The 18,673-nt window shown below is 53.7% G+C and overlaps 1 protein-coding gene across 5 annotated transcripts in view; it reads right to left on the bottom strand.

Annotated features, from left to right (window-relative positions):
- LOC111148634 (aarF domain containing kinase 1) overlaps nt 1–18,673 on the bottom strand; it is a 121,181-nt gene that overhangs the window by 53,788 nt on the left and 48,720 nt on the right. For 4 of the 5 annotated variants that reach the window (XM_022505384.1, XM_022505380.1, XM_022505383.1 and 1 more), the window contains exon 4: nt 15,040–15,243. The exons of the other annotated variant lie outside the window; for it this stretch is intronic. In XM_022505384.1, coding sequence (XP_022361092.1) covers nt 15,040–15,243 — 204 coding nt within the window. The remainder of the gene's footprint in view (nt 1–15,039; nt 15,244–18,673) is intronic. 5 annotated transcript variants of the gene reach the window in all.

The following is an 18,673-nucleotide window of genomic DNA, read 5'->3' on the forward strand; positions in this document are numbered from 1 at the left end:
AGCTCAGGCCATTCCACCTGCCCAAGATGCCCTCTCTGGGCCTTTCAGCTTGTTCTCCTTTTGACAGCACTCAAGTCCTCTCAGGTTTTGCCTTCTCCAGAAGACCCCAATTCGCCCCTCTCTATGACCCTTCTGTGGATTCCGAAAGCACCTGAGAGCTGTAGCTGAAACCGCGGATGACTCTCTCATCTCATCCTGACCTCTTGTTGAGCTGTCTCTAGCTCTTCCTGTCCCTAAACCAAAGCCCCCAGGAGTCAGTGTTGTGGGGCGAGTCAGTGACTCAACTAAAGTGGCAAAGTTCTGCATTCTCAGTGAGGGAATTAGGGTTCCCGTCCCACCTCTGCCACTATCAGCCCCATGACCTTAGGGAAGTTGCTTCAGTTTCTCTGGGTCTAAATTCCTCACTTGGTAAAGGGGGGTGTTGGAGTCCTTGGAGTCCTTGGTAAAGGGGGGTGTTGGAGTCCTGGGAGCCTTCCTAATTCTACGATCCTGTAACTCTTAACTTTCCATCCTGTACTCCTGTGACGGTGCCCCAGCCCACACCAGCCTCCCTACACACACACACACACACACACACACACACACACACACACACACGCACTCAAGTCTGGCTCCCCACCCAGCACTGGCTTACTCTTCCCAGTGACACAGGCGCACACACAAGGAGTCACCTCCAAAGTGGCACAGGCCGGGCCACAGAGCAGGGCTTCCCCCCGCGGAAACCACCACAGGAACCCAGCCTGGGACACGGGCCGGCTCCTCCAGCCCCATGAATAAAGAAGCAGACACAGCTGGCCTATTCATAATCAGCATAAAAAATTGATTAGCCCTTTCCAGATTAAACATTATTGTTTCAACGATGAACATAAATCAGCCCGACGTGGACGGCTTGCTTCTCTCTGCTGCCAAGGAGCTGCAGCAGGTAGAACGCACGTGGGGACCTGGGCCCGGTGGAGAGAGGAGGACTCCTCCCTGGAGAAGGGCCCAGCTCTCAGAAGGTACACGGGAGGGCAGACCGCCCCTCACCCCCATCACTAGACCCCAACCTGCGAGCACAGAGGGGCGGCGCCTTTTCCAGAGGTGAGAAGGAGGAGAAGAGCCAAACGACCTCGCCACGCGCTTCTTAGAGCACTTCCTTAGCCGTGTGACTGGCCCTTAAGGCAACATAGGTCCAGAGCCGGGCCGGGGCCAAAGGCAAGATGGTGGGCCGGTGCACTGTTAGGGGAAAGAGTGTGGCCCTTGGGTGCAGACTGGGTCTCACAGGCCCTTCCTTCAGTGTGGCCTTGAACCCGGCCCCACACGTCCCGCTGCAGCCTGTGGGATTCAAGCGTGTTATGTCTCTACAGTCAGATAACACTCAGGTCCGGTTCCAGCTGAGCTGCTGTCCCACTGTGTGATCCTGAGTAAGTTACTTAGTGTTACAGCTTAGTAAGCTACGACTGGGGAAAACCGGGAAGGGCACACCTAACTCGCCTCGCTTTTGTGAGGACTAAAACGAGGATATGTATTTGAAAACATCTAACGCATCCTAGGGAAAGAGAAAACAATAAATAGGCAGTTCCTTGACCTGCAGGGGTTCCCTGTCTGTCTGTCCCACCTCCCACTTGGGAATGCTGGGAGAAGCCATAAACTGCTAGGACGGGAAACCTGGGGAAAGGCCCAGGGCTCCTTCCAGAGAGCAAGAGAACAAGAGGGTTAGGACCTTGTATTCTGCAGTCAGCCCTGGTTTTGCTCCCAACTCAACCTCCTATGTCTGTGCAACCTCAGACACGTGTCTCCACCTCTCTGGCCTTGGCTTGGATGCTAGTACTGCCCCACACGGCAGCTCTGGGGATTATAGGGGGCACCGCTGCGCCACACCTGCCGCACCCATCCATCCCTTCAGATCTTTCCCCTGCTGCCTCCTGCAACATCAGCATTTGCGTCTGCTCCCGGGGGCTCTTTCTCCACCTGGAGAAATTCGCAGCCTTCAGGAGCTACCGTCTCTGTGAAGGTAGGAAGCTGGTGTATAAACACCCAACCTTCTCCCTTGGCCCTTGGGTGGGATGATTTTTTTTTTTTAAGATTTTTTTTTTGAAGATTTTATTTATTTGACAGACAGAGATCACAAGTAGGCAGAGAAGCAGGCAGAGAGAGGAGGAAGCAGGCTCCCTGATGTGCAGAGAGCCCGATGCGGGACTCAATCTCAGGATCCTGAGACCGTGACCTGAGCTGAAGGCAGAGGCTTTCAGGGTTGGATGATTTTAAAGTGAGTGTTTGACACCAGTTCCCTGTGTCCCTATGGCGGGAGCCGGTTTAAGGCCCTTCTCTCCCTGAACCACGCTTCCACTTCCCTCCTGGCTGCCCCTGAGCTTCCCACAAAACCACTCCCACCAGAATCCTGTCCTTGGAGTCGTCTTCTGGGAGTGCCCGGCCGGGATGAGCACCTCCCACATGGTTAGCATCCAGCTAAGGTGGGCGATTACGTTCCCTCTAAGACACTGCGGGACCCGGGACTCCAAACCATTGCTTCTGCCCCAGCCGTCACCAGTAAAGAAAGGCCGTCCTCTGGCTCACCTGGACATGGGAAGAAGTCATTGGAGCCCGCAGTAATCACACCCACCTGCCCACGCTGCCCACCCCAGCCCTGAGCAGTCTACAAGAAGAGACCCACCCCTCCCCGTACGGGAGGGAAGACATGCCACGAGTTCATGCAAGGAGAAAATGAGGACCCCGCCCGCGGTCGGCTTGGCAGTCCCAAGGGCAGAGGGTCAGCTGTCAGGGCCGCTCCTTCTAGAGCAGTGGCTGTGGCACTCCATCTCTGACTTGTCACCTCCTGACCCACTGCCCAGCCAGGTACACTCACTCTGAGTGCCACTCTGAGTCCCAACACAGGCAGCGGTGAGAAAAGCTGGCTACGCCCCAGCTCCAGGAAACAGCACAAATAGGCTCAAAAGAAAGAGTTCACCTTGACCAGGTGCGGAGGAAGGAAAGAGCCTCCTGGCATGGCTCCTGCCTTGCACCCCTCCAGCTGTCCTGCACTGTTGGCGGACTCTGCCCAAAAATCAGCTGCAGAGGGGCACACACACATACACACACACACACACACGCACACATACGTGTGCATACGCACACACATACAGACACTATCAGCTGAGCAGACTGAACACAGTTCGAAGATCTGGGGCCCATGGTGACGCCCTAAAGCCTGCACATCAAGATCCAGTGCTACAACCCTACCCCCACTGTCTCGCCCTCCAGAAACCAGGCTATCCTTGGGGGCGGCAGCTACACAGCGGGAGGGGTGAGGGCTCAGGCAACAGTGCTCAAAGTGGGGGCTCTGCCTCTTCTAGCTAGGAGACGGAGACTGCTGCTTAACCTACCAGAGCCCTGGCTTCCTCATTTGGAAAACTGGAAGGGTAAAATCTACCAACCTCGTCGAGTTATTGTAACCATTAGAAACAATATCTATAAAACATCCAGCCACTGTGTGTACTACCTGGCAAGGACCAAACAGAAAGTCTCCTGCCATTATCATCTGCGGACATGAACATCTTTTAGGCCATGTTCTGCCCTACTGCTCCCCACCCCACCCCACCTGTCACCTTGGGGTTTAAATGAGAGGGATGAGGTCTTCTGACGGTCCCCACCTCCTCCGGCCTCCGTGAGTGGCCAGGGACTGGACAGCGGTGTTTGTTTCCCAGGGCGACTATAACAAATCACCGCGAACAGGTGCTTAAAACAACAGAAATGTATTAGCTCCCTGTTCTTGGGGCTAGCCGTCTGAAATCAAGGTGCTGGTGGGCCTGCGTGACCTCTGCAGGCCCCAGGGAGGAGCCTTCCCGGCTCTTCCTAACTCCCAGCGCTGCCAGCAATCTTGGCATCTCCTCGGCTTACAGCGGCATCCCATCTCTGCCGCCGCCGCCGCGTGGCCCCTCACAAGGCCACCAGTGGCCGGATGTAGGGCCCACCCCAATGCACTATCAACTTAAGTTACCAAATTACAGCAGCAAATACCTCATTTCACATTCCCAGGTTCTAGGAAGCCAGGAATGGGGTGGAGGAGCGTGGGGGACACCATTCCACCCAGCACAACCCCTGACTTAGGCTCAGTTGGGCAGAGTCCTGATCCAGAATTTCATAAAAGGAAAGTGGAGTGTTCGGGACGGGAAGGAGGGGGAGGCCCTGCTGGGGGCAAACCCAGGAAGAGGTGAGGCTGAGCGATGCCAGGGGCAGCAGCCCATAGAAGAAACCAGCCGTGAATAGAGCCGGCCTGCAGAAAGAACATGAGAGACAGAGGAGTCCTGGAAGAGCACCCCGAAAGCCCCACTCAGCCCCGTGCCTGCCCAAAGCATGGTCACAGGACACACCATGTCAGCCCTCTTGCCTCAGCTGGTTCCCAGCAAAAGCGCTCATGCCCTCACCGAAGCCAGCTTGAACCATGGCCCCCAAATATTCATATGTTGGGGTCCTAACCTCCAGGACCTGACCTTCGGAATGTGACCTTACTTGGAAACAGTGTCATTGCAGATGCAATTACTTAAGATGAGGTCACCCTGGCATGGAGGGTGGGGGGTGCTAAGCCAATATGACAGTGTCCTTAAGAAAGGGGGCAACTTGGGGCACCTGGGTGGGTCAGTGGTTTAAAGCCTCTGCCTTCAGCTCAGGTCATGATCTCAGGGTCCTGGGATCGAGTCCCACATCGGACTCTCTGCTTGGCGGAGAGCCCGCTTCCTCCTCTATCTCTCTCTCTGCCTGCCTCTCTGCCTACTTGTGATCTCTCTCTGTGAAACAAATAAATAAAATTTAAAAAAAAAATTGCCTCCAAGGCTTTTAAAAAAAAGAAAGGGGGCAACTTGGACACAGAAACAGGCACGCACCCAGGAAGCAGACCGGGTGAGCGGGAAGGCGGAGATCAGGGTGGCACTTCTATAGGCCAAGGAAGGACGAAGATGGCCAGCAAACCACCCGAAGCTAGAGGGGAGGCTGGGAGCAGAGGCCCCCTCACCACCGCGGGTGCACCAGCCCTCCCCCAACCCCCAGGCACCCAGGTCTCGGGCTCCTGCCCACCAGAACTGAGACAACAGATTTCTGTGGTTTGAGCCACCGGTCCGTGTCACAGCAGCCCTCACGATCTAACATAGCCCAGCCACAGGGCCCCACCACCCAGCCCCGTGTGCCTCTGCTCCTGGGTCCCACGGAGCCACCGCACCGCCAGCCTCCGATGGCCTCGGGCTTTCGCTCCTTCCATCTTGCTCATCCTCCGAGGGCCGCCTCCTCCAAGAACCCTCTTCTGAACTTCCCCCTGAACCTTTCCTGCACCAGCCCCACAGCTGAGTGCTTAATTGTTCTCTGTAATTACTTCCTCTGTGAATTGTTCTGTCTGCCGGGCTTGAGGAGGGCGGGCCACAGCTTTGACACATTCTATATCCCCCACAGCATTGGCACAGAGGTAAGTACCTATCGGCTGCTCAACAAATCTGTACTTTCGGAGGGAGCGATGCAGTTGGTGGTGGCCCCCGACCTTCCAGACTCTGCAAATGGGGCTGCTGTCAGCTGAGGCGCTTTCTCCAGCGAGCAGGCCCAACACAGCAGCTAAGCAGAGGGCTGGGTTTGGGCAAGACCCTACAGGTTAGAGCCTAAAGGGGCGGGGGGGGAGGGTGGGTGTGGGAAGGGGACATACCACAGCCTGGTCTGCGGATTGAAGGTGAACGGTGAGCACATGGGTATAAGCATCCCAACCACTCGCAAGTAGGAGGGCTTGCTAAAGGATACAAAGAACATCCAGAATCCTCTCAGCATGAGGGATGAACTTAAGAAAATAGGGCTTCCTCAAAGCCTCCAGGAGGCCACAAAGTCCCATGGAGGGCGAAAGCCACGGGAGCCCCTCTGGGTTTCTTTGACAGCAAGACCAGCGTGTCTCTGAGTGTTGGCCTCACTCCAGGCAGCAAGCGCCCAGCCCTGAACAGGAGGATGGACACTGCATCGGAGTCAGGAGACCCGGGTTTGAGTCCCGCTTCCACCAACACCCAGTCGTGCCACTCTGGGCCAGTGACTTCCCGCTCTGAGCCTCAGTTTCCTCGCCGATGAAACACAGGCCTTGGACAGGGCGATTTCTAAACCATCACAACTCAGGAGTACGTGATTCTCTTGGGGAACTTTTGTCTAAGGCGCCTGCCACTGAATGACGAAGGCCAAACCAGAAAAGCCGGTGTTTGTCAACCGTCAGGAAGGCCCAGGCACCAGTGGGGTGCTAGATGTAATTGAGGGTCCCAGTGTGCCTGCCTCATTTTGTCCTCACAAGAGCTCTGCACGTGACGACTGGAGCTATGAGCTACCAGGGTTCACTGTGCGCCCCTGAGGGGCCCTAGCACTCAATCCTCATCACGGCCCTATGAGTGTGGAGGTTCTGCCATCATCCCTGTTTACAGATGAGGGGACTGAGGCTCAGAAACAACTAATGATGCAGTGAAAATCTGGTAGCATTTGGGATTCATGCAAGGCTCTCTAACTCCAAAGTCTATTATTAACCATATGCCATACTACCTTGGAAATGACCCTCTTGTTCTCTCCAGAAGACAGACCCTGCCCTTGCCCTCAGCTCATAGTTGAGACAGCCCCAGACACACCCTCACACAGCCCTCCACAGGCTCCTACAGAAGACCCCAGGGGATTCTGGAAGCAAGATACAGGCAGGAGCAGAGCCGGCCACCTGGAGAACTCCAGGACCCATAATGCCATGCCATGATGTCCTGCGTCAGAGTGTCTCCATGCAGCTAACAACACATTAGTGAGCACCTCTGGTGTGCCAGGCACTGAGCAGTGCTCTGAGAGAACCCCAAGGAGAGTGGGAGACCACCCACCCCAAGACACACACCCAGCACTGAAATGACCAGAAAGACACAAGAGGGAAACCAAGTGCTCTGATTCACGATCCAACCTGGCTGAGGAGGTCAGTGAAGGCTTCAAGGGGACAGGGGCACACAAAGTCGTTCTGCAATTCAATGCAACCACACTTACTAACACCTACTATGTGCAGAGCTCACACTAGGCCCTGTGGGAGGTTCAAGATGGAAAAGCAAACAATCTGAATGCAACAAATAATGGCGTTAGAGCTGTGACAGGGACAGAAAGTGCCCAGGGGAAACACAAAAGAGCCACTAATACTGACTGAGGGTGGGGGGGCACATGAGGAGGACAAGGGTATGATTTCACTGGAAAACATGCCTCAATTTCCCATCTGTAAAATAAGTAATATTAGGACTGATCTTAAAGGGTCTTAGTGAGAAGTAAGTTGATCCGCAGGAAACTTCTGAGACAGTGTCTGACACCCAGCGAGCATTCAGGCCGTGTGTCCACGAGTGTGGTGGTGTTGCTAGAGCTGGAGTTCAAAGGATGAGAAGGGATCTGCTGAGTTAAGGAGGGGAAGTGAGAGGACAGGCCTTGGGGTGCGTGCAGTGAATCCCCCGTGGGGCCAGAGTGTCTCTGTGTGAAGACTGGAGCAGGAAAGAGAGTGGGGAGCAGCTCTGACCTGCTCTCTTGGGGGGCTCTGTTCCACAGGCACGGGAGGGACGTGGCCCAGGCTAGGTAAGGGCAACGTGGAAGCTGTGGGGCCACAGAATGAAGGGGCCCTGGAGATGGAGCACAGCCCCCAAGGAGGAGGCTTCTCGGGGCTGGGGCAGTGCAACTGCTCAGGGAGGAGGCAGAGACCAGGAAGCCAGGGAAGAAGAGCCAGCGTCATGGCGGCCACCTCAGTCTCTCCCCCAGTGACTAATAGCGCACTATCCGTCCCGGATGATATTAATGCTTCCCGCCATCCATCTCCTACTTGTTAAATTACCATTTTATGGCCAAAATATCTCTCCCATAATTGATAAATATCTCCTTTTGATGTTCAGTATGATTAGGGGGAAATGTTTTTTTATTCTTCATTATGTTTTTAATATAAATGTATTTTTGATTGAGAGCTGCTGGGAAGCCCAGAGGAGGTGAATCACTCTCCCTTGCCCCCCAGTCCTCCCTACACGCAGCTTGGCGGCCACCAGCTCCTTCTGCTCCACTCCCAGAATGCTCACACAGCAGCCGTCTTGGGGAACCAGAAGCCAGAACAAAGGTTGTGCTGAAGACCGAGGGAAGCAAATCTAAAAAGAGCCAAAGCCTTCCAGGTGGTCCTGAGCCTCAGAGCGCAGAGCAGTGGGGGTGGTGAAGGGCGAGCTGGCCTCAGCCAGGCCCCCGCCCGTGTGCAAGGACAGGGGCAAGAGCTCCAGGGGTCAGGGACACCCAGAGGCTGGCACAGCACTGGGCAGAGAGCTACGCTCAGTCAATGTGAGGAAGTAAGGGCAGGGAGAAGCTGGAACAACACTAGAAAGAAGGCAGCAAGGAATACAAGACAGAAGCACGTGTCACCGAGGAGGGGAAATTTTCCACAGGCACAGGTCCCCCAGGTAAAACTGGCTCCTCCAGCCCCTCTGTCCCAACCGTGTCCCTTGCCCCAGTCCAACCCAGGGCATGTCTGTCCCCACATACGTCCACACCCAGCTCCTGCAAGGCAAGGGAAGCCAAGTTTAGCTGCCATCCTGCAAGAAGGAGGGCTGGGTCCTGAACACAGTACAGCCACCAACTCGTCACCCTGGGCACCCGTGGCTGCCCTCAACCCCTTGTCTGGGGAGTCAGCTCTAGGCACCAATAGCACAAAGCAGATGCTGCTGATGGCCTCAGGACACGGCTATGGTTAACACGGCCAGGCTGAGCTGCCAGTACCACCCCCACCAAGGTGGGGGTCACAGGTAGGACTTAAGAAGCCCAGGCTCCCAAGGCAGTGGAGGGGAGGGGCTTGACCAACAGATGGAATGCTGGGTACTGAGCAGGGAAGAGAAAGGAGGATTCTACTAGCAGAGCAGTATTGGGACAGAGAGCCGTATAAGCTCTCAGAGAACGTGGATGAAGATCCAACCCTGTCATTCACAGGTCTCTCCGAATCTGGGCTCCTCACGCATGTAAAGCATCCAGCATAACTCCGGGAGGGCAGTTAACATTTGCGGCCATTTGCTCTCTGCCTACAGCCTCCACGTGTTCCACGTCTGTTAATTCATTTAACCCCCACAGTCAGGCTGTGTGGCATGTGCTGTCAGTATCCCCATTTTACAGGTGAGGAAAATGAGAGATGGAGAAGATAAGGAACACACCCAAGGTCACACAGCCAGTACATCGGCAAGCACTTTAGCTCCTACTCTCAATAGGAAACTCGGCTGTCGGGACCAAAGGTACAGATGGGCAGTCCTGAGGGCCATGGGGGACCTGCAGGGATAATGTTTTGTGTCAACTTTGCGGAGCCATGGTGCCCAGATACTTGGTCAGACTTTATTCTAATGTCTCTGTAAGGATCTTTTTGAATAAGATTTACATTTAAGTCAGTAGACTTTGTCGGGGGGCCTGGGTGGCTCAGTTGGTAAGCATCCAATTCTTGGTTTTGGTTCAGGTCATGATCTCATGGGTCTTGAGAGCAAGCCCTGCATGGGGCTCTGCGCTCAGCAGGAAAACTGCCTGAAGATTCTTTCTCTCTGCCCCTCCCCCCACTCACATGCACACATACTCTCTCCCTCCAAAATAAATATATAAGTCCTTTTTAAAAAATCAGTAGACTTTGAGTAAAGCAGACTGTCCTCTGTAACATGGGTGGGCCTCATCCAATCAGTTGAAGGCTTAAATAGATCAAGACTGACCTCCTGGAGTAACAGGGAATTCTGCCAGCAGACAGCCTTTAGACTCAAACTGCAATTTCCACTCTTCCTGGATCTCCAGCCAGATGCCTCCCCACTCACATCAAAGATGCAAGACTTATCAGCCTCCACAACTGCATAAGTCAATTCCTTAAACCAATCAATTTCTCCACTTATTACATACACACACGCACACACACACACCCCCTATTGGCTCTGTTTCTCTGGAGAACCCTGACTAATAGAAGAAGGAAATCCAGCCCTGGCAGAGGTGCCACCTGCAGGAAGGGGTGCCCAGAGGGGGTGCCTTTCCCTGCTTGTCACACAGCTCTCCACGTAACAGCAGAGGTCTTGCGTGAAATGACAAGGATCAGCCCAGAGTTTGCCATCCCCTATCCATGGCCTGCCCCAAGGCCTCCATGGAAGCCCCTGCTCCAGTCTCTGTCCAAGGTCTGCACTGCCCCCACTTGATGCCCCACCACCACCAGGAAGCCCTCACACGGGCCAGGCATTCTCCTGCCTCACCTGCCTGCCTTCTACTTCTGCTCCTGCCAGGCTCTTGCCAAGAGTGCCTTCTCTCTGCCACCCCTGCCAAGCTTAATAAATGACAGAGGTTCCTGGGACAAGAGCTTCTTCATCACTTCCTTTTTGCTTATACCTTGAGCAAAGCAGGATAAGAATGTCACCTTCCACCTGTACCTATAGATTTGTAAGAAGCCACAAGGTGCACATTCTCCCACCTGATGCACAGTGGTTCCTTTCCATGTTCCATTGGACCTCCTGGCCAGATGGTCCATCAAGAACACGGATCTCCTGTGACACACAGCATGTGTCCCTGGGTACTATGAGAAGTTATAGAACAAGTTCAAGTCTAGATCCCCACCTTGTGGGAGCTCAGGGGTGAGAGAATGCTAAATCAAATTTCAAAGGGGCGCCTGGGTGGCATAACAGGTTGAGCATCTGACTCTTGGTTTCAGCTCAGGTTATGATCTCAGGGTCTTGAGATCGAGCCCCATACTGGGCTCCACGTTCAGTGTGGAGTCTGCTCGAGAGTCTCTCTCCTTCTGCCCCTCCCCACTGTACATGCACACACACCCTCTCTCTAAAATAAATAAATAAATCTTTTTTTAAAAGAGTCAGAAATTAATAAAATACTGCAGTTTAAAAAAAAACACTGGAGCACCTGGGTGGCTCAGTCATTAGGCGTCTGCCTTCAGCTCGAGTCATGATCCTGGTGTCCTGGGATCGAGCCCCACATCTGGCTCCCTGCTCCGTGGGAAGCCTGCTTCTCCCTCTCCTGCTTCCCCTGCTTGTGTTCCCTCTCTCACTGTCTCTGTCAAATAAATGAATAAAATCTTTAAATAAATAAGTAAACAAATAAATAAATAAAAACACCAACATGTTTCAGAGTACAGAAGCCAAACCCCAACCCCCAAGACCGGTACAAGCAGTGCCCCTTAACAAAGGTATTTTTGTGCATCACTCTGGCAGCTGATCTCATTTCCTTCCGTTTTTCATACAACTTTAGAGCTGGAAAGAACCTTAATCTGATTCAAGTATATTCCAAAACAAAAACAAAACTGGATCACTTATTGAAATATACTGTAATGAGATCAGATGTGTGTGTGTGTGTGTGTGTGTGTGTGTGTTAAGGAGGGGGTAGGAGAAGGGATGTGAGCATGTCCACAACCATGGGTAACAGTAGCAGTGCGCTGACAATTCTATCATGTCTTCCTAAGTCCCACTATAACTCCTCTCCCCAAGCTCTCCACCTACCTCAAACCTCCCACCTTCCCTTTCCCCCACCTGGAAAAGACAACCTCATCTCCCACCTTGCTAAGAAAATCTGGTCCCACTCCATCCTCCTTTGGTTGGGTCCCTCTCCAAGTTCTCCTCTCCCTTAGGCTCACGTTATGAAAAAAGACATTTGAGGCCCTTCACAGTGTGACCTCAGCACAAACTTAGCAACCTCAGCTCCACTGTCCACCAAACTGAACCCCATATGCTAGTCAACGAGACTATTCACCATGCAATCTCTGTGCTTTATGCTCTCCAGTGCCTGTATGCTTGCTTAGCCCATCTCATCCACCAGAAGTCCCCTCCTCCAACCTCTACTTCCTCCAATCCCTGCCATCCTTGAGAGCCTGGGTCAGATGCCATCTGCTTCAGACAGTCTCAATCCACCCAAATGTAACCTAACTCTCTCCCTGTCTGTCTATCTGTGTCTCTCTCTCCTATAAACCAGTGGGCATTTACATGGCCAGCTACTACAGAGACGTGTACCTCCCAATGACCCCAGACTACAAGGGCTAGCATGAGGTCTTACCCATCCTCGGCTGCACACAAAGCTTCCAGCACTGCACCTTCCTCACTAAATACCAGCTGCTTGGACAACAAAGAGAGAGAAGGAATGGAAAATGAATGAACGGGTATCAAAACACAGAACTACAGGCTGATCATACCTGTAGGGGGCCTCTGAGGACTCTTGGCCCAGAAGAGGAATGTGTAAGGATGGGTTGGTGGTCAGAACCCTGCCATGTCCTCCAGCAGGGAGCCAAGAACTCCTGGGGACCAAGGTGGCTTAGGCCTGTGTGTTCCCCATTCAGGGCGCAAAGGTGTCAGCCTGAGCTCCTTCCATGGCATGAGCCATGACCAGGAGAAGAAAGAACTCAAGTCTCAGCCACCTGTCAGGGCTCCCCTCTGCTGGATGGAAAGGACCAAGTCTTCAGCATTCTCCCCGGACGCTCAAGCTCCGGCGCCATCTGCTGGCTACGGGAAGCACTGCACCCAGACCTCCAGTCCCAAGGGCACTTAGGGGACCAAGGTGGAGACAATTCCCAACCCTCTCCAGACCCAGGTCACTTTAGAGTCACCAGAAATGACCCCACCTCCTAGAGTTCGGGCTTCTAACTGCCTCCCAGAACCTGTCCTTCAGGACTTCAACCTAGCATTTAAAATAAAAGGAACAGGAAAAAAAAAAAAAAGCAAGTTTCCTTCTGGTAATACTAGCTGAGAAACTTCCAAGACACATACGTACAGACACAGAAAACAGATTTCCAAAGTCAACCACAGAAAGACGATTATCATATGATCTCTCTGATATGAGGAATTTGAGAGGCAGGGCAGGGGGCTGTAGGGGGTAAGGAAGGAAAAAATGAAACAAGATGGGATCGGGAGGGAGACAAACCATAAGAGACTCTTAATCTCACAAAACAAACTGAGGGTTGCTGGGGGGAGGCAGGTAGGGAGAGGGTGGTTGGGTTATGGACATTGGGGAGGGTATGTGCTATGTTGAGTGCTGTGAAATGTGTAAGCCTGACGATTCACAGACCTGTACCCCTGGGGCTAATAATACATTATATGTTAATAAAAATAATTTTAAAAAGAAAAAAGAAAGAAAACAGATTTCCAAATTATTCCTGCCAGAAAGAAGCTCTGTTACATAGGAGACAAAGCACTGGCCTGGTAATCAGAAGATCCAAGGCCTTGTCCTGTCACTCACACCCTTCTCCCTTAGCTCCGTGGCCCCCACCCCCACCCCCAACCCCACACAGCGCTATGCCAGGACAGTGCCCCTTTACTCGCTCCCCCTCCCATGGACTGGCTGCTGTGCAAAGATTTGCAGATTCAGAGTCACATGTAGATCATGGAGTTCAGAGGAGATGCAAACTCACTGTCATCTCCCACACCCTGCTGGGGACACCCCCGGGGGCCAGCCTCATCTGCCTGGGACAGGGACTGGTATGAGGACCCTAAGGACCCTGTTAGGCCTCTGATGGTGGGAAGGTTCCTCAAGAGGCGTAGATGCAATCAACCAGTGCAGCCCCAACACACCAGCCTCGAGCTCTCTCTGGCCACCCTCCCTGCTCTTCCGGTCTGAGATTTAGGGGCAGCCATGCAGACTTTGATCTCTAGGGGCCTTTGAAGCCCATCCAAGAACTTGAACCCAGCCAGCAGGTGGTGATACATGAAAGCCTCAGTTTCCTGTAACCACATTCCTGAAACCAGGGATGAAACAGAGCTTTCCACGGAGGGTCCCAGGGCAGGCGTGGAGCCCATCAGTGGGATCCACTCAGACCTCTTCCTGGCAGGGCGAGCTGCTCCCCATCAGTGTCATGGGAGAGGCGGGAGGAGGAGGGAAGTGCAAAGTGAGTGACTTTCCCCGCCCTCACACCCCCACATCCACCTACCCTGCTTCCCACACAGCCCCTTTCCCCTCCCTCCACCCACAGACTGAGAAAGTGTGTCACCAGGGAACAAATGCCATCTTCCCCAAGGGAGGAGGAGGAGGCAGGGGGAGAGGAAAGATTTCAATTGTGCGCCTGTGAGGGCCCCGGTAAGAAACCAGAGGTTGCCGAGCTTCCCAGCTGGGAAGGACGCCCCCTCAGAACCGTGACCTTGACATTAGCCTCCTTTCTCTGAGGGCTTGACACACCTGAGGGGCAGAAGCCACAGGCCACCAAGCTCAGGACCACACGGCCAGGGGAACTTAGAGAAGAGGACCTGAAGATCCAGATGAAATCTTTTGACCCCAAACAACCTTTGGCCAGCTGGGTGTGCCCACCACGGGGCTGACACCCCAAACTTCTCATCTCTCTTCACCCTGATTTACAGGGGGCCACTGATGGGCTCTCGCCTCCTCCTCTGGCTCTCCACAGACAAGCCGGCCTCCAAGGGTTAATTTGCTGCCTTCCTTCCCTTGCAGCCGCCCCCACTGAGCCGCCACACGCCAGCAATGATGCACTTCACACTGTTATTACAGTGATTTATTTAGTTTTAATTTGGGGGTGAATCTCGTGCTAGAGGAAGCGGGAGGCCAACAGTCTTGGCAAGAAGCAAAGCCACGCACAGGCCTGTGCCATGCCAATCCTGTCCCCTCTGCCGGTGTCCCTCCATCCTAACCCTGCTCCTCCTGGCCTGTGGCCTTGCTCCTGAGATAAACTGGGAGGTTATCTCCTCCGCCTAAGCCTTTATCCCTCATCTGCAAAATGGGGTAAATAACAGTACCTACCTCCTACGTCTGCCGCGAGGACGAGGTGAGCTACTGCAGGGAACGCGGTACAGCTATTCTCACGCAGTAAACCCTCAATAACGGACAGATGTTATTGGGATTGAGCCCTATGAATCACATTACTTGGTAGAATAAAAGCAATCGCCTATCAACTATTTCAGAAGGTTCGAGTCATCTTTTTCACGGAGGGCCACAGAGGCACCTTGTAACCCCTTTGATTTCACTCCTGAGAGTTGCCAAGAAGTACGTTTCCGCTCTGGGGCAGAGACCCAGCCCCCAGCAGCGAGAGTACAGCAGCAAAGACCCCGGCCCTCCTGGGCCCGCAGCTACCTCCTTGCCCAGGTCCTCGCGGATGACCTGGCGGACCTCATGCATGCTGCTCTGCGGGGCCTGGCTGTGGAGCACCTTCAGGGTGCTGGTGTACTCCTCCGGAAGCAGGTAGTCCAAGGCTCCCAGGTGCTGGCCCACCTTGATGAAAGTGCCCCGGTTGGCACAGCAGAGCTCGCAGAGACGCCTGGCAGAACGGAGGTGCACCTGCAGGGAGAGAGGCCAGGGCCAGAGAGGTGTGAGTGCCCACTGTCCACTGGACATTGGTCCCTCCTCCAGCCCCCTCTGCTGGAAAGCCCTGATTCACTCCCCAGAGTGAGTGAGCAAGTGCACGCGCACACACGCACACACGCACACACGCACACACGCACACACACACACACACACACACACCGCTCCACTCGCCTCCTGCCTCAATGCTCTCCTTCAGCCTCAGCACCCAGGGCAGTCAATCCCAGCCTCAGCCTGAGGCCGGCCGCCCGCTCCCATGTTTCTGGTCGTCTTCCCATCAAAACTCACCTGGCCCAGGAACCAGAGCATTCGTTCAAGGCTTTCCACCAAATCTACTAATGATTCAGTTGAGGGCGCATGGAGTAAGTGTACGTGCCACCCAAGCCTCAGACACACGAACAACACTATCTGCTTGGAGGTCTACGGTTTCTAAAACACGGCTGTTTGTATCATTTCTTTGGATCCCTACAGCAGCTCAGGGAGTCAGGTACTGGTATCTTTAAAAATAAAAAACCCAGGTGTTGTGCTTATGAAGAAATGCTAATAGAGGTCAAAGGAAGGTCTAGGAAATGCTCCAAACCTAGGGCTCTTTTAACTCAGCAAATTTTTGCATGGATCTCCTCTTAAATGGGAGAAAAGTCTTACTGGGAAATGTCAGGTGCATGGAGCACACAGCTGGGCTGGTCGCCTAGGACGGGGCAGGCTGCCTGATGCCCTCTGTCCTTCCAGAGCTAGGGGGTGGCCCCCTTGGGTTCTAGGCTGTGTATCCCCCCGTTCTCACTCCAGTTCATTGGAGGGTCTTGGAACTGGGAGGGCCCATCCTTCCTGGCACTACAGCTTCTGCTGCAGGATGGGGCCATGGGCACAGACAGAAGGGAGCCCAGTGCCCTGTGGGAAGCTCTTCACCCCCAAAAAATCAACCAAGAGGGGAAACACCTAGATGGACTTGCACTCTCTTGAGTGTCACAGAAGACGCCAACATAAGCAAGTACTGGAGGCAATAAACCACCTGAAGAGTTAAGTAACTTCTGGCAACAATGATGGAAGAAACAGTTAAAGATCCCCTACAATGAGTTGCCAGGTGAGCCACACAGAAAACTGTTACTTCAGAAATTAAAATACCACCACAGCCCTCAACAGCCTTGTCCCAGCAGCCAGGGAGCCCATCTGCCCCGTCCGGCCACAGCAGACTGAATGCCCTGGCCTCCAGCCCTGGGAGCTGTCCTGAGGTACCCCCCCACTCCCCGGCATCCACTACAGGCTCTGCTGGACACCACCACCTCGCGCCCCAGTGCACTCTCAGGGGGCCCTATATGCACATGGCTCCTTCCCCCTGGGCAGAGTCCTCCAGCCTGGATGTGGGTACCTGGTCCAAACTGGGCCACGGAGAGCCTTTTTTCCCCGAGAGGAGGACACAGGAGAAGGAAATTAATCCTAAGAAATGAAGGGAGAGAGCATGTTCTTAGATGGGTCGAAGGATTGTGGGAAAGGGGTAGAATCTCTTTAAGACTTTTAAGCTGGGTACTCAGGGGATCAGTGGCAGATGGCGGGAAATCAGTGCCACGGCCGGCCAAGGCCAAGCTCAAGCCCTGGCTTTGAGGAAGCAAGAAAGAGGGCAAACGTGATCAAACACAGAACTGGGCCCAGGCTGGTATGAACAAATGACTTTTTGGAGCTCAAATAATCATTGCCCAAATTCCAGCCCAGAAGAGGAGAGGCCATAGTCACTGGCAGAGTAAGAGGCAACAGATAGGCATCTACAACCTGTAAGTCCTGAGACACAGAGCGACGGCTGCCATGTCCAGCCCGACAGTCCCGGCTGGGCTGCACTGGCGCCAGCCGCCCTCTCCCCTAGGGAGGCACGCTCAGCCCCCACACCAGAGCTGCGCTGGAGTCAAGGCCACGCGGAAGCAGAGGACTGGAAGGTAGGGTGAGGACACGCCCCACTTTCCCCTCCCTGCCCAGTAAAGTCCTCCGCCACCGTGTATTCACTGGGACTTCCAGCAGGTTCCGTTCCCCCAGCACAGGGGAAGCCGTGACCAGCCACCGACACAGGGAGAATGACTCCCAATACCAGGATCACACCAAGACCCATGGGAGCTCAGGTGCAGGGAACAGGGGGCTGGAATCAGAGGCCGGGCTCAGCTCGGAAGAGGGCAAGTGGGTGTGTGCTGCTGGGCCCATGGCCTCCAAGCTCCAAATTCACCCCTCCACGCCCTGCACTGTGACCTCGGGGCTGCACCCTGTCCTTTCTCCTTTATCAGATGGCTTCTTACTTGGCTTTGTCAACACTGAGGCCACAGCAGGGCAAGGAGGCTCTCTTCCCAGTTCCAGTGCGGCCTTTTAGCTCAGCAGCCAGCAGGCCAGTGGTTTCGGGGTGCTCCCTGCAGTGGCCTTCCCAGACCAGCCCACCCTCACTAAATCCCCCACTACCAGGCAGGCTCCTGTCATGGACAGACTCAGGCCCAGGCTCTCCAGCAAGTGTTCTGACCGGGCCAGCAGCATGCTCCCATGGACCTCGCCTTCCACCGTGAGTCTCCTCACCACAGGGCAGACCTCCACCTCAGCCTTGCCGGAGGGAGACCCTCGGCTGAGTTCTGCCCTTGTTCCCTACCCCCGAGCCCCAGACAGGGTGGGTGCTTTATGCGCTTGCTACTTCTCCATCCATAGAATCTTCTTTTACTACTTTTAGGAGTTAACGACCTTCTACTTTCACCAGTTAATAATCTTTTCTATTAGGTTTTCCCCACTTGAACCCTCTTGCACCGTTGGTGGGAACGCGAACTGGAGCAGCCGCTGTTGAAAACAGTATGGCAGTTCCTCAGCAAGTTATAAACAGAGCTGCCCTGCGATCCAGCAATCACACCAGTAGGTATTTACCCAAAGCATGCAAAAATACTAATTCAGGGGCGCCTGGGTGGCTCAGTGGGTTAAGCCACTGCCTTGGGCTCAGGTCATGATCTCAGGGTCCTGGGATCGAGCCCCGCATCGGGCTCTCTGCTCAGCAAGGAGTCTGCTTCCTCCTCTCTCTCTGCCTGCCTCTCTGCCTGCCTGTGATCTCTGTCTGTCAAATAAATAAATAAAATCTTTAAAAAAAAAAATACTAATTCAGATGGATACATGCATCCCGGTGTTTAACAGCGGCATCTACGTTAGCCAGATTATGGAAAGAGCCCAAGTGCCACTGACTGATGAATGAATAAAGAAGATGTGATACATATATGAATATATATATATATTTGTGTGTGTGTGTGTGTGTGTATATATATATATGAATATTACTCAGCCACAAAAGAGAACAAAATCTTGCCATTTGCAACAACATGGATGGAGCTACGGAGTATTATGCTAAGCAAAATAAATAAGTCAGTCAGAGAAAGACAAATACCCTATGATCTCACTCATA

This window comes from Enhydra lutris, unplaced genomic scaffold (genome assembly GCF_002288905.1).
Source record: "Enhydra lutris kenyoni isolate GAN:26980312 unplaced genomic scaffold, ASM228890v2 scaffoldscaffold20, whole genome shotgun sequence".
In the NCBI taxonomy this organism is placed as follows: domain Eukaryota; kingdom Metazoa; phylum Chordata; class Mammalia; order Carnivora; family Mustelidae; genus Enhydra; species Enhydra lutris.